We start from the raw sequence: 14,793 nt of genomic DNA on the forward strand, positions 1-14,793 counted from the left end.
CGCAAGCGGCAGGCTGCAGGGCTATGTCCCACTGTCCTGGGGAATGTTTGCTATGCAGGAATTTACCTCCCCAGGATAAATGCCTGGGGAGCTGATTAAGCTGTTTTATGCTGATTTTATGCTCTCAGGGCATTCTGATTTTCAAGTGTTTAACACCTGGTTTTCAAAGAGTCGTGAAGCAGAAAATCAGGGATGAGAGCATGTAGCTGATGTCAGAGATGAGTCTGCCCTTGGTGTCTGCACTTCAGGTGTCTGTACCACCTGAAAGACATCTGAAACACCAGCTCAATCCTTACTCCTCTCTCACATGTGGGAGTTTCCTTCCAGCTCAGCCTCACCAACCAGACCTCGCTCACCACTTTTCCTTCTCTCCACAGGATAGTTGGTGGGGACCAGACCGGCCCATGGCTCCAGCGCTCCCCTTCTCCAGGACAGCGAGTGCTCTCCCCGCCATCCCCGCTCAGCTCCCCAGCGCAGCTACTCAGCCCTGAACTGGCAGGAGCCCCGGTCACCGCACAGCCCTTGCAGCCACGGAAGTCGCAGAGGCACCTGGAGAGCCTCACCTCCCCACCGGACAGTGAGGCCTACTATGGTGAGACAGACAGCGATGCTGACAACATGGCCCAGGAGAAGCACCGCCGGGCTCGCAAGAAAAGCCCGCGCTCCCCGCCCGACAGCACCAACAGCAAGGCAGATGCGCCTCAGGATGAGGTGTCCCTGTCCGAACAGAGCGGCTATGAGAGCATGCCAGAGGCTGCTGTGCAGGGGGGACCCGAGGTGGCCAGCTCCGTCGGGGTGGCCAAGAGGGAGATTGCCTGCCCACCTGGCAGCCGCACAGACACTCCATTCTCGGAGAGCGAGGGACAGTTGCGGCCACCGTTGACAGAGGGACGGGAGCCTTCTCCAGAGGCGATGCTCCTGCCCCATGCCACCAAGGCTATCCGAGCAGAACGCCATCTCATCCCCATGGTGGGGCCAGTGGAGCACCCGGTTGATGAAGACCTAACCACCACGTATGCGGAGAAAGCCAAGCAGGCCAGTAAGTCCTCTGCACGCTGCCACTCACCCATGCCCTCTTCCTATGCTGGATCTCCTTCCAAAAGCCTAATTCCTGCAAATGTCAAGCGGGTTAACTCCTCTAGCTTGGGAAGAAGCAGAGTCAAGTCAGACCTGCAGGGACTGGGGCTTCCTATTGCAGCTTTGGCACTGGGGTCTACCTCACCCAAGATGTCCCAAGGAACAGATGAGAGAAAGGGTCTGGGATCTGGGAGTCACAGGTAGAAGCTGCAGCCACACAACCAGCTGTGCTCTAGCACCTATATGTGCTGGAAACAGGGTGGAGGTCATTGGTTTCTTCAACGCTTTGGGCTGAAGAAGACTCAGGGGAAATGATGGTGTCAGGGAAGAAGTTGGGGATTAAATTTCCGAGGCCTGGCCTTTCAGAGATCTCACAGCAGCTCAGTTTGCTCCTTAGCTATCTGTGTGTCCAAGCACAGCGTGCTCGTTCTGAGGGCCTCCCGAGGAGTCCCCTGTTCAGCTCTGCTCTCCATGGGCACAGAAGCATGTAGTATTACACATGATTAAGGACTGAGTAGAGATAATTTTCAGTCAGCATAGCCCTAAAAGAGTGTTGTCAGTAGCTCATTTATTTCTCTCACCCTGTCAAGCTCAGGGAGGGGCTTGTCTACATCGACTTTCGGAGGATGTTTTCTCTGCAGGCACTTACTGCAGCAAGGGTGTCCATGTCTGGAAGCAGCTGGTGAGCTCTGGTAGGATTTATCACTTTTTAGGTATCGGCAGTGGAGGGCTGCCAGCAAGGACAGGCAGGAGCTGGTAAATCAGCTGTTGGAACAGTTCCTTGTAGTGGGACCCCTACTAGTCAAGACCTCTCCAGGTGGAATAAAGTACTGAAAAATGTAGTGTAGTACATGGGTGATGGAGCTGAAGCAACCTTAATTGTGAATATCTTTCCTGGTTTCTGCTACACGTGGAGTATTTCAAACCCAAACACGAAGGCAGAACAAGATGTTACCTGACTTCACAGTTGTGATCTATTCAATAATATTAAAAACAAGGTAATCAAGAACTTGTTTTCATATGAGTACCTCAGTGTGCAGTATGATTGATTAATTTACAATTCTCTGAGCCTAGAAATAAAGCAGGTTTTAAAAAAGTGACTTAGCTGGGTGACAGAATGGAAAACTGAGACACAGAAAAGTCACTAGACTGAATGAGAAATAAAGCACACAGATTCTAACTTCTGATTCTCTGCTCCAAATGCTAGACATTTTTCCTCAGACGAGGTAATATTGCAAGACAATTGTTAAGCCTCTCTTTTCTCTTTTCCTAAGGCTAAACATTCCTTTCTCTGTTCTGCCTAAGGGATCCTATAGAGGTAACTTTCAAATCTAGACTGCTTCCGTCAGACAGGGCACTGTCTTACTGCTCTGCCCTGTGTTGAGAGGACAGACTCGGTTGGGTCCCTTATGTCAGGCCCTGCTAGGCGGTGCAACTAATCTGGTGCCTCGTACTACTTCTTCCTAGTCTTTAGCACTCACTTTCCTTAGAACAGCAAAGAAAGTAGCAATTTCAGCCTCCCTGAGGATGAAGCTATTTTTTCCCCCTTTGAATAACGTACAAGCATGAGGTGAATGTTGAGAAAGGCATGTTCAGCTGCTCCCTGCCACCTGATAGTCCTAGCAGTGGAAGAGTAATTGCTTTACATCAAGACTTATTTCCATGGACAGCGTCAGTACAGAAGGCTCCCAGGAAAGCCATGTATTTAATGCAGAGCATTTCTGATGGCAAAATAATATCCCATGGCAGAAGGTGATGCAACTCTATTGCCAGCTAGAGGTAGGGTTCCCAGAAGCACTGCAGACTGAGATAATATTTTATTCTCCTATTACCCCTCCACCGCTCACACCACTTCTGGATTATGTTTGGCCATGGGTGTCCTTATGTAAGAGTTACTCTGCCATGGATGGCAACTCACATGGCCAGCTTGGCCCTTCTTAGGTTAGGAATCTTGGCAGTAAATGTGAAGGCAAAACGCTATGTCCTGATCATGCTGGAGCACAGCAGTCATTAAAACAAAAGTCATGATCAGCAGCCAGTAACTCTGTGAAGGAAGGAAGCAAGGAAGGAAGAGGGGTGGAAGGTGTTCATTATGTGGTAAACAGAGCTAAGGAGCACCTATACCTGGAAGAAACACAGGAGGATGTGGGACTGCTGAGCTGCACTGGCTCTGTGAGGAGGCTGCCTGCAGAGAAGCTATCGGCATGGGAGGCACATGGTACAGCATCTCGTGCCAGGAAGATGTAGCTTTGGCAATGATGTTTGGGCGTGCATTGGTTCAGCTCCTACAGCTGCTCCATGCTTCCACGGAGCCAGCAAAGTTTAAAGCTCTGTTTCTCTGCCTTTCCTTGGCAATACCCGCAGCACAGTAGCCTACTCTGGGACGTGGAGACTCCTGGGTTTTGCTAAACAGAAATGCAAAATCAAGCTCATGGTTTAGAAGCTAGGCAAGTTTTTAAAATCTGAGTTACCTACAGTAGGTGACTTGGAAGATCAGTCATGGGAGCCTGGGCCTCAATATATACGCAGTAGACATTTAAGGGCCATTCTGACTACCTAATCAGATGTCTGCCTTTTGGAGCACTACTTATTTAAATATATTCCCAGTGTACCTGCTCAGCACACCCTCCTTGCCTTGCCATGGCCTTCTCTACTATAGCTCCCACCACTGCACCGTAAGAATGTGAAAAACTCCTTTTTTGTTTGTTGGGACTGTTACCCATATGGTTCCTCACCTTTTCTTTCTAGAACGTGCTCCTTTCTCATGCCTGCTCTGATGTTTTCTCCAATTTTGGAGGTATTTCTCTTGTCCTTTGTATTCATTCTTTCTAACTTTTCGCTGTCTCTTTTAAGCTACAGAGAGTTTCTCCCTTTCCCACCTGTCCCTGCACCTCAGGCAAACAGAGTTGCAGGTATAGTATTTCTAGATGAGTATCTAGAAACATCAAATTTCTAGATGAATAATTGAAATTCCTGTACAAGAACAGAGACACGTAATAATTCTTTTGCACACCACCAAGAGTAGCAACTGACATTCTTCACAGCTCTATTGCCCTGCAAGGATCTCAGTAAGACTGCTATCACCTGTCAGCTCTTGGGTTTTCTCAAACTTAAGATCTGTAGCTCTGCTCTTTATTTCCTATCTCTAAAGTTTTTGTAGACCTTTGTCCTCACTGCATGCTTTCCAGAGCTTTGAACTTTCCAGATCATAGGCAAGTTGATTCAGCCCCCCTACCTCCCCTTTTCTGTATGATTTTCCTCCGTTTCTGATGTTAGCAAATCTGATCTGGGCTGACTGTATGCTGTCCTCAAGATCATCAATGAAACTAGGAAATGCTTCCCATATTTGCCCACCATCTTTCCTAGTCTCACCATGATGGGTGATCAGTCTTTATGCTCTGATTGTTACTGATTCATTTTCTCTTAATTTTCATCTGACTGACATTTCTCCAGTACATGTATTTTTTTGCATCAACTCCACGAACTCCTGACAACTACAGCTGCTTTCCCTGCCTTTGCTAAGAGGATACAAATCACGTGGCAATTGCCAGAGGTGTCACTGCTGTCTAACACCTGCTTTGCACTGCAGTAACACAGGAGCAAATGGAGCTCAATTATTTACACTAGGCAAGGATTTGACTCTGGGAGCAGAACACAGTGTGGTGGCAAGTACCAACAGCCCGAGATGAGGATTTGGCAGTGGGTGGGGTGGAGCAAAATAAGCACAGGGAAGAGGGGGCAGCAGCTGATGGTGCCACCTCACGATGCCCTGCATGTTGTCAGCTGCTGAGCTGTGCCTCTCCCTCCCCAGCAAAGACACAAGGCCTTAGAGCTCCTTAGAGAGGCAACAGTCCTTGCAGTGAGGTTTGGGCCTGTCTCCTTCCAAAGTTCCTGCCCTATCACAGTTTGCACATTGGTATTGGCTCATTTTTTCCAACCTGTGGGATGAGCACGTACATCATCCCAGCCCTCCACAGGACACACGACTTGGATGTGCCTGCTCAAAAACCACTCAGAGCATTGCTGATGCAGACTAGTGAGGCAGTGTGGGGAGCCACACATCTTCCAAATGTGGGGAACTTGCCCTACAGGTAATAGGACTTCAGTCTTCATTGCTACCTAGTGGCTACTCTGCACCCTGGTGTTTTGCTCAGTGGGGCAAGAGAACAGCCAGCAAACAGGGACTCTTTGCTGTACTTTAAATGAACTACAGGAGAGCATTCATACTTGTGAATAGCCAGTATTTTGCCTAATCTGAAGAAATGAAAGTACAAATTTGTTTTCTTCCCCCTAAAACAGTAGCTTGCTCTCTTTAAAGAGGTGATTAATCTCTGGGGAAACTGGGAATCTTTAGGTCCTCAGTTTGTCATCACTACTAAAGGGCCAAGCCACATCCCTCCCTGAGACGATTTCTGTGCTGCTTGGACAGTGCAGAAGGAAAGGAAGAGATAACAAGACAGAAAATACGAATAAAAAAATCTGAATGAGTTTCAGGAGGTTAGTGGAAAGCAGGAGCTTGTGGCAGAGAGAATCAGACTATAGTTGTCACAAGTAATTGCTAGTGAGGTTCTTTGGTTCCCCGTAGCTCCTGCAGTGTCCTCCTCTGCTCACACCACCCTCAGAGGCTTGGAATCCATCTGTAGCCAGGGCTGCTTCTCCTCAGCCACCTGTGCTCTCTAAGGTGCAATGTATGTTCACCCCCATCCTAAACCATCTCCCAGGGACAATGGGGTCAGGGTTTCTCACAACTGGAAATACCAATTGCTAGCAGAAGACAGACCTACCAGGACAGCCGTCTAGTCCTAACTTGCTATCACACTGTAGGAATTTGTATCAGTGCAAGAAGTGCTTCAAAATATCTCAATTTAAACTGGACTATTTTTAGTTCTTAGGACTCAAGAGCCTCTCCATGTACGGTAGGGGAAGGGAGGGAAAAATGGGTGGGGAAATTTCCTCCTCTGCTTTATATGGGCCTGGCTGCCTGTGCAGAGTCATCAAAGTTACCACATTCCATATCAGAAAAGGAAATCCTTCTTGTTTAAAGCGGATGTACAGCAGCATCACTTGATGAGATAGGATGCTTATTTATAAGTGGCCTATTCATTGGAAGGTCATACAGATTACCTCTTCTAAGAGTGACTGCAGTCACATTTCTCTGCAGAGAGTGTGAGTGCAGCAAGCCATCTCTCAGCCTATTATAATCGGTATAGGCCACAGGAGCTGTGAACAAGATAAAGTACCTGAATGGCAGTTTGAACTTACTGCACCACATTTTCTGCTTGGCTTTCAGCTTTGACACTTGTGACTCTAATGATCACAGTTGCGTGGTTGTTAGGCTAGCCTACTGGTTTTGCCATTCACTGCAGTCTAGAAGACCAAAAGGTTTAGGATAGTAGTCAACTCTCCCCATCCTACCTGCTTTAAAGTAGAATAGAAAAGCATTCTGCTCAGGCCAGGAGATTAAAATTAATTGCCTGAACGATTGATCTTACAGGAAGTCTGTTCCTAGCAGCATGAAGCAATGCTGAATAAACCTTGGCCCTTGCTACTCAGTGAGCAGCCAACCACTAGAAAAACAAGGACAACAGCCTCCATGGCTGAATCACAGATGGAGAGTCTGATCTCGCTTCAGCATACATGAAACTGGAAATTGCCTCCACTGGGGCAATCAGTTTACATACACTGGTGTATGCAGTCTAGTTGTATGCCTTTGCTTAAGAATATCTCACTTAATAACTAACATTCAGGTTTGAATTCTCTGCAGCTTGGAAGGCATTTATTAAAGAAGGCAACAGTGAGATAAACACTGCACATCTGGAGCCCTCTTCCTCCAGTTTTAGGCTTGAGTATGGCATCTGAGCTTAGGTCTTTGGTTTATGTTCTTCTATCGAAAGCACAGAGGTAATATTTTCAGGCTGATGTATTAACTGTTTGGGCAGAAGATAGAGATTATAAGCTAGTGTTGTCTGTCTTGGCTAGTGTGGATGAATTTTTCCTTCTTTCTTGAGCCATCTCAGGAATTCTCACAAGTAATTGGCCATCTTCTTCAGGTATTCTTACTGGAGACTTCCAGCATTGTTCCCTCAGGCATCACTCTTGTCCAGCATTTCCATGCAGATGCTGTAGGTTGCAGCACTGGAAGTAAGGCTGATAGAGCTCTGCTCTGCTTCACCTTTGTACCTCACTGCTATCCTGCTGCCCCAGAGCCTGACAGAGACATGGATTTAGCTGAACATATGTTAGCGCAAGATGAATCTAGCTGCATATAATATTCTCTGGGAGAGGAAAGATCTTTGGTATTTAAAGATGTTTGGAAGAAAGCTGTATCTGATTCCTGAAATGAAAAGGTATATACTAAGATACCATTTTGAGCATCTTTTTTAAACTATCAGTTACTCAGACATTACTTCTCTGTGTTATTATTGTCAGCGCAGGGACTCTGACTCTGGGTCACAGTTCTTCAGACATGGTCAGAGGTCATTCATCATCCTGCTGCTGGTGAAAGAGTGTCAGCAGGTCTCTTCCGAGCTCACGCCTCCATGGTCCTTGCACAGCCCCAGCTAGTGATTTTTCAGAATATGTTGCCACACACATTAAGTTAACATAGCCTGTCCTTGCACATGCACTTCTGGAGTGACTTAGGATGTGTAGGGCTGATGGGGAACGATGGGATTAAGCGAAAATTTTGCCAGTAATTCAGATCTCAAGGTGATTAGAGCAATAATCACACTGAAACAACTACATATATAGATATAACCCCATAGACTGTCTTAGCCAAGCTGATAGTTTCTAGGTTCCAGGATTTTGAGAGCTGAGTTGAAAGAAATCATAATGCAAACAGGCAATGGGAATCCCTCTCCCTGTCCGATGTTGTTTCCATCAGTTCTGAAAGTGAAATGGGACTTACTGAAAGGGTTGGGACAAGTCTGCTCAGAGACAACACTGAAATGAGACAAAGTGATAGTGATGGGGGAGGGAGAGGCATAAAAGGGTGAGGCATAAAAGGACTTTGACAAGGGGTAATTAAACAACAGAGTCATTGCTCAACAAAAGTGAGAGAAAATTATAGCTAGGAAGGAGAAAACTGTCAACGTGACAAATAATCGTTCTTCAGTTTCACTTAAATCCATCGCAGGAAGGGAGATCAGTTTGTTGTGAAATCTGTAAAGCTTCACGGCCATCAGTGCACCTACCGCTTATGTTAACCAAGACTCCAGCCCTCTTGTATAAAAGAAATAGGAGCAGGAACGGGGCGGGGAGTAGATTCAGCATATCTTGACACACTGACTATACTAAAAGGACAAGGCTGAATCATATTCTCTGTAGAGGTGAAATGTAAGGAATTAGTGAAAATTGTATCAGAATGGCCCTCAGTCCTTGATAAATACCCTGGAATAATGGGAAGGGTCTCAGGGAAAAAGACCAAGGATAGCACCGTTCTTATAGACACAGGCTCTGGGGATAAGGAAAAAAAAAAAAAGAAATATTTAGCTTCAGTTAGGTGAACGAAGTAGTTCTTTTGAGCACACTTTGTGGAAAGCAAAATGATCAGTAAAAACAACATGGACTAATAAAAACTAGAAAAAGAGATAGTCTTTGACCTGTTCAGTAAGATAAGACTTCATGGCTAAAGAAATAAGGTGGACATAGTATATGTGGGCTTCTGTAAGATATCTGATATGGTTCCACATGACTTTTCCAATGAGAGAAATATGGATGAGATAGGACTACTGTAAGGTGACTGCACAATTGGCTAAGAATAGAACAGAAAACATAACTATTAATGGCTCATGATGTCAGATTAGCTAACTAAGTTGGTAGTAGTGTTTCACTGGGCTTCTGAATCTAACAGGACTACCTCTATATTTTCACCCATGGAGCTTTAAACACTAACATATGTCAATCAAATGTCCTCTCCACCTCAATGTTATATGACTGGTGAGGAGACAGGTGATTAAAAATCCCAACCCTCCCCTCTTCTGTCAGTAGATCTTGTCCTCTGGTTGCATCTAGACAGAACAGGCAGTATGTGCTGTGGGGCACCCCACAGCCCCGAAACTGCTGCTATTGAGAACTGGGACCTGGCTGGGACACCCTGCAGCTTTTCTCTGGTCTTTCTTCCCACAGAAACCCAGGTGTGTGGGGGACACAGGAGAGGGAGGCGGGTTAGCTGGATTGAGGAGGTACACCACTGTTGTCTTCCTATCTGCTTTTTCAACTGCAAACTCCTGCTAGTGAAGCTTTTTAAATGTTTTTTGTTTCCTTGAGTGTGTTGTACCTAGCAAGCAGTAACAGGAAATAGCAATAATACCATTTTTAATGGATGGCCTGAGGATTCAGCGGAGATTGCTGTGTATCAATCAGCAGATGACATAAGGCATGGAAGGTATACAGTTGTCTCGTGAAAGGCTGGATTTTTAAATGTAGTAGGAGCTTGACTAGTTGCAGAAAAGGACTAAAATCAATTGGATAACAAGAATATATGGCAAATGCTACAGGATTAATCAAGTCCACAGACCCAGATGGTGAGCATATGCTTGTCTGTATTACTAGAGAGTGGATGCTGGAAACACTGAAGGACAAAGAGAAGATGAATCAGTGGTATCCTGCTGTTAGACATCAAGCAATTTTGTGAACAGCAGAGTTAACAGATCCTGGTGTCCTTTTAATTTATGTCTTGTATTTGATATCTCATTCTCTCATGTCTAGTAAAATGCAAATCTGTCTGATGTCTCTCACATTCAAAATGAGAACCCATAATTTCTCTGTTGTGTGTGTTCTTCAGTTTTCAGTGCCTAATTAAGACTGCACTCAGGCTTCCTGCTTCCTATGGTGGGGTCTATCATCTCCTCTGTCCAGCCACCTATTTGCATGTAAACTTGTAGGAGCATTGTATCTTTGTGACTTCAGACTCTTAAAATTAGCAAATAGGCTCAAAAGCTATTAGCATGAAACAGGTAAGATCGAAAGACATGCAGCATGACTGCATAAACCTTTCTTAGGAAATCAGGCTAAAACTGCAAAGGACAGATTCACTAGTGCATTCAACAGGTGCTGCCCTGGCAAAAGAAAGCTCTCCTTTGGCAGTCTTGTTGCAGAAGACTATGTAGGGAATATCCAGGGCCCGAGTGTGAGCTGTCAGCACAGGAAAGCTGGCCATGTGTGCTACCTTTTGCACTGAGGACACATTTCCATCCAGCTCAGGAAGAAAGGCAAATTCTCACTCAACTGAGGGAGATTTTTTTTGAGTGAACAAGCTATTCAAGTCTCCAGCAGGATACCATGAGACAAATACATTGCAGCCACACACAGCAATGTCTCCACACCCTCTCTGCCTAGCAGAGCTCTTCAATAGCAGTGTGGGAGTCGCAGCCTGGCTAAGAATGGTCAAAAATCTACAAAATGACTGGGTATGTTTTTTCCCACGGGCTGTCGATTCACCTGCAGGGAAGTTTGATTTCTGTTTTTCCAAAACCATTAGATTGCTGTGGGGCAGGGTCTCACTGGGAGCTCTTAAGAAGAAATACTGGTTGACAAGTACTTAACTATATATTTAATTTCAGATGCATGCTTAAGTGTTGCAGACTTGAGTAGGACTGAAGCATTTACCTGTAGCATCCTAAATTGCAGCTGAAGGCATATCTATGTTTTGTATTATGCACAGATTATGTGATGGAAGTGTGCAAATATCCAAGAATGAGAAACAAGTTTTCTGTCCCAAGAGTTTTACCACTTCTTTTAAGTAAAAGAATATATACTCCTCTGCTTTACTGTTTGCAACTCAAACATTGGTTGAAGTTTGAAAGGTTGAAGCTTTCAACAGGGAAATACTTAGAAGGCAAATACAACCTATCCAAATCTTATTTTGAAAGGACTCCAGGTATGAAAAGCATGAGATGTCTATAGCCTGTAATGACTTACTGAGATATTTGCAACGTTAGCCATGGAAAAATGACCTTGTCTAACATAAATAGCTGGAAGAACAAAATTCTAGTTGATCCCATGTGAAGAAATAGTAGGCAAGTAGTATTTCATCACAGAGGAACAGGCTCTTTATCTCTGAAATTAGCAGTGTGCTTATTTTCTATGGTAATGGCTTTTCTAGAATTTGGTCTTCGGTAATAAAATTTACCGTTGTTTGTTTCCTAGTGAACATGAACAGTATCTGACATCACGTAAACCTGCTTATTCATTAGCTTTCCTGAGCATACATGAAAATGCTTTCTTTTAAAAGGGCCTGATCTTGAAAAGATTTATACTTTTTACACTTCTCCTTACTGTAATTAGTAATGTAATTCATTTCACTTCAGTGAAATTTAGTTAAATTAAGTTAATGGAAAAATCTTTGTAGGCTTTGCTTAATAGAAATTTTTCCTTTTTGTGGATTATTCCAATGGAATTTAGTGCTTTAAAAGTTAAGAGAAATTTTTCTGTAGAAATTATCCACCATACCAGCATTTAGGAAAGTTTTATAACCCTTCCATTTACTCTTTTATCTATTCCATTTGAATGTTCTTAATTGAGATTTTTTTTCTGTACTGCAGAGCTGTATTTTCATTTCCAATTGCATATTGTATATATCAGATTCTACAAGGCTTTCCCAAAGAGTCTATATTCTTATATGTGTAAATATTCATCAAAGAAGAAGAGACTGAACCACTTTCATTGCTCTATGCTGCAAGAGCCTCTGTATGAAGCATGACAGGTCTCTCTTACAGCAACATTGTCTGTGGAGGTTGTCTTCCTTGGCATGCAGCGATGGCTGGTGGATTTCAGGAGGCACGGTCAGACCTTCACTTTTCTAGACTCACTAACACTGGAGATAGTCTGCTCCAGTCTCGGGCTACAGTGTTGCTAAGGCTGGGACTGCTGGGAGGGAGAATCACAGGGCAGTATCCCTTGGACGCAGCTCTGGGATTCTCTCTCAGGACCTATTGCTCGTGTACAGAAAGAGGCAGTAAGACGAGACCTAGCCAAAGTGTGAGGAGATGCTGAGCAGGCCACAGCTGTGAAGATCTGTAGACTCCCAGCACCCTCTGTTCCCTTCCTCCCTGTCCACCCCAGTCCTTGTTATCTGCATCTCGTCTTTCAACACCTCTTAGTCTCCAGCACTAGAGCTCTGAATGGTGCTGCCAAAACACCACTCCTTGGCCTCCAAACGCTCCATCACCCTCCCTGGGCACAGCCACACTCTTCAGTGGTGTAGGTAACAGCCTCTGCCATTTTAATTCAACTAAACCACTTCACTACAGGCACCCAGGATCCTAATGCTCCTCTGTTAAATGTTCCTCAATCCTGGTACACAACAGGAATCTGTATCATGGACTGGCTCTCCTCAGACATGGAAGGAAATTGATACACACAGGAAAAGAAAGCCTCTCCTCTCTTTGCTTCCTTGTATTTACCTGGAGCTGGGTGCTCTCTAAGGGCTTCAGGCAAGGAAAGTTGCTTTCCTCCTGGGTGGGTTTCTCTGCCTGTCCATGTTGGACATGAGCACTGTGTTAGTCTCATCTCTTTGAAGGGCTCTTTAGCACAGAAATGCTGGACATTGAGGCATTGGAAACACTAAGCTGAAGCTTGCACCTTTCTAACCTGAAGCTTGCACCACAGAAGCGGTGAGAGTATAGAGTATATTTTCTTAATTTAATATAAAAAAGAGGAGTTTCTCCTCACAGGGAATAGAGGGTGGGGGAAAGGAGGGTGTTTAAGTGGCAGGTGACAATGTCCATCACACTGCTCAGTGATAAAGCTAAGAAGACAAAAATAGACAAAGTGACCTCATGGCTTTCGGCAGCAATGCCTACGAGACAAAAGAGGGGCTTTAAAAGGCTTGTGGAGCTGATAGCAAAGGGCTTGGACACCTCAGAGTTTTGGTTCTGCTCCAGCAGGGAGCTGCTTTGCTTCTCTCTCATTGCCTCTCTCTGTTTATGGGGAGTTGTGAATTAAACGGGCTTTGTGACATGCCCAGCTCTCCAGGTCTGGACTCTGCCTTCTCAAGCTTGGATCAGCCTTATGCAGGTACAGATGTCTTCTCTTTTCTATTTTTTCTTTTCTCTTTTCCTTTTTTTCTCTTTAATCTTCTTTTTTCTTTTTTCTTTTCTTTTCTCTTTTCTTCTCTTTTCTTTTCTTTTCTTTTCTTTTCTTCTCTCTTTTCTCTTTTTTCTTTTCTTTTCCTTTTCTCTTCTTTTCTCTTCTCCCTTTCCTTTCCTCTCATTTTTCTTCTCTCCTTCCCCTGTTGTTTTGCCTGTTCTGATTTCACTGCTCTTTACCTTCAGCAAGTAATGTCAGGAAGATTTCTCTTTCCCTTTTTTCTTAAACTGTTGTGGGAGATTGTAGTTTGAATACCACGATCATTTTTCTGTTGGGAGGATCGGTATAATCACTTATGTGCTTTACCCTTTGATGAGAAGGAAAGGAGGAAGAAGAGAAGAGGGAGGCGAGTAGCAGGTCGCAGGGGGCCTTACTTGCCAGCTGCTTCAGAGCACAGGGCAGTTCAGAGCAACTTCCTAGGGAAGTTGTGCCTGGATGTTAATGCTGAGCCAGGACAAAGAGTTGGTGGAGGCATAAGCCAAGACTGTCTACTGTTGTATTTTCTCTGACAGTATTTGCTAGCCCAGAGTTGAGCGCTTTCATGGTACTCTGCTGCCGGAAGGGGCTGCATAGACACTCACTTTGGGTGGTGTAGCTCCCTAGCTGTTAGCTCCCGATGCCAGAAATCTTCCTGTGAGTCACTCGGGGCCCAGAGTTTACATATTCAGGACTTGACTAAGATTCTGTAGTGCTGCTCTTCCTCCTTGTAAATTTAGAAGCAAAATACAAGCCAGGTGAGGTGTAGTAGCTTGTAGCAAGGATGCTTGTAGCAAAAAAGAAATCTCTCATTTCCTCCATTGTGAACAACCCCCAGAGGCACATGCGTGCAGATTTCTAAGTGGAGTGGACAGACCTTCAGGGACTGTAGTTCGTTTCCATCATGAACAGGAGGTCTTTGAGGGCAAGTCTACGACTGCCCTGAAGAGCAGTAAGTCTCCACAAAAACCTGGAAACAACTTCAGTCTTGGTTCAGCAAGGTGGAGTCATTCTGTAAGGAAAGTTTTGCAGAGAGCCTTCCCTTTGCAAGTGGGAGTACAAATAGTGAGCCATTTTTTCAGCATTGATTTTGCTGTTTCCAGTTTTCTGGGTGCAAAGGGGAGAGAAATGGACTGTGCATCCACATGAGGTGATCTCAAACTGCCGAAGTCCCTTTGTTGAAATTCCAAAGCAGCAGCAGCATGTGCTATGGAATGGCTGCAAACCTTGAGAAGAGTCTTTCCTTGTATTTATCTTAAGCTTCCTGGAAGGATGACTGCTCTGCAAATCAACACCTTATTTTCAGCATGGGGTGAGAGAGGGAAGCTCTTTCTGCTGTGGTTACACTGGTGCAGTATGGAGTGATGACACCTGCCAGAATTGTGCAGCCTAGCCAGGTTTTGGGGGGGCATCTGCAGCCCTCAGGAAAACTAGTATCCTTCCTAGCTAAGCTCCTTGTCCCCCACTGCAGGTAACTGTCACATTAGCAGATCCCCATTGAATGAATGCTCTGTGATAAAATGGTCAGAAGTCAGATCCCGAGAGGACTGAGCAGCTTCCATCCTCTACTGAGCTAACACCATCCCCCAGCACTGCCTGCACCTCCTCTCCTCTCCTCTCCTCTCCTCTCCTCTCCTCTCCTCTCCTCTC

General features: G+C 45.0%; 1 protein-coding gene across 1 annotated transcript in view; it reads left to right on the forward strand.

The window, feature by feature from the left end:
• Positions 1–14,793, forward strand: part of SYNPO2L (synaptopodin 2 like) — a 40,886-nt gene that overhangs the window by 17,954 nt on the left and 8,139 nt on the right. The window contains exon 3 of the mRNA XM_009277660.1: positions 378–1,039. Within this exon, the coding sequence (XP_009275935.1) occupies positions 378–1,039 (662 nt within the window). The remainder of the gene's footprint in view (positions 1–377; positions 1,040–14,793) is intronic.

The sequence above is a fragment of the Aptenodytes forsteri genome, unplaced genomic scaffold (genome assembly GCF_000699145.1).
Source record: "Aptenodytes forsteri isolate BGI_AS27 unplaced genomic scaffold, ASM69914v1 Scaffold15, whole genome shotgun sequence".
NCBI classification, from domain to species: Eukaryota; Metazoa; Chordata; class Aves; order Sphenisciformes; family Spheniscidae; genus Aptenodytes; species Aptenodytes forsteri.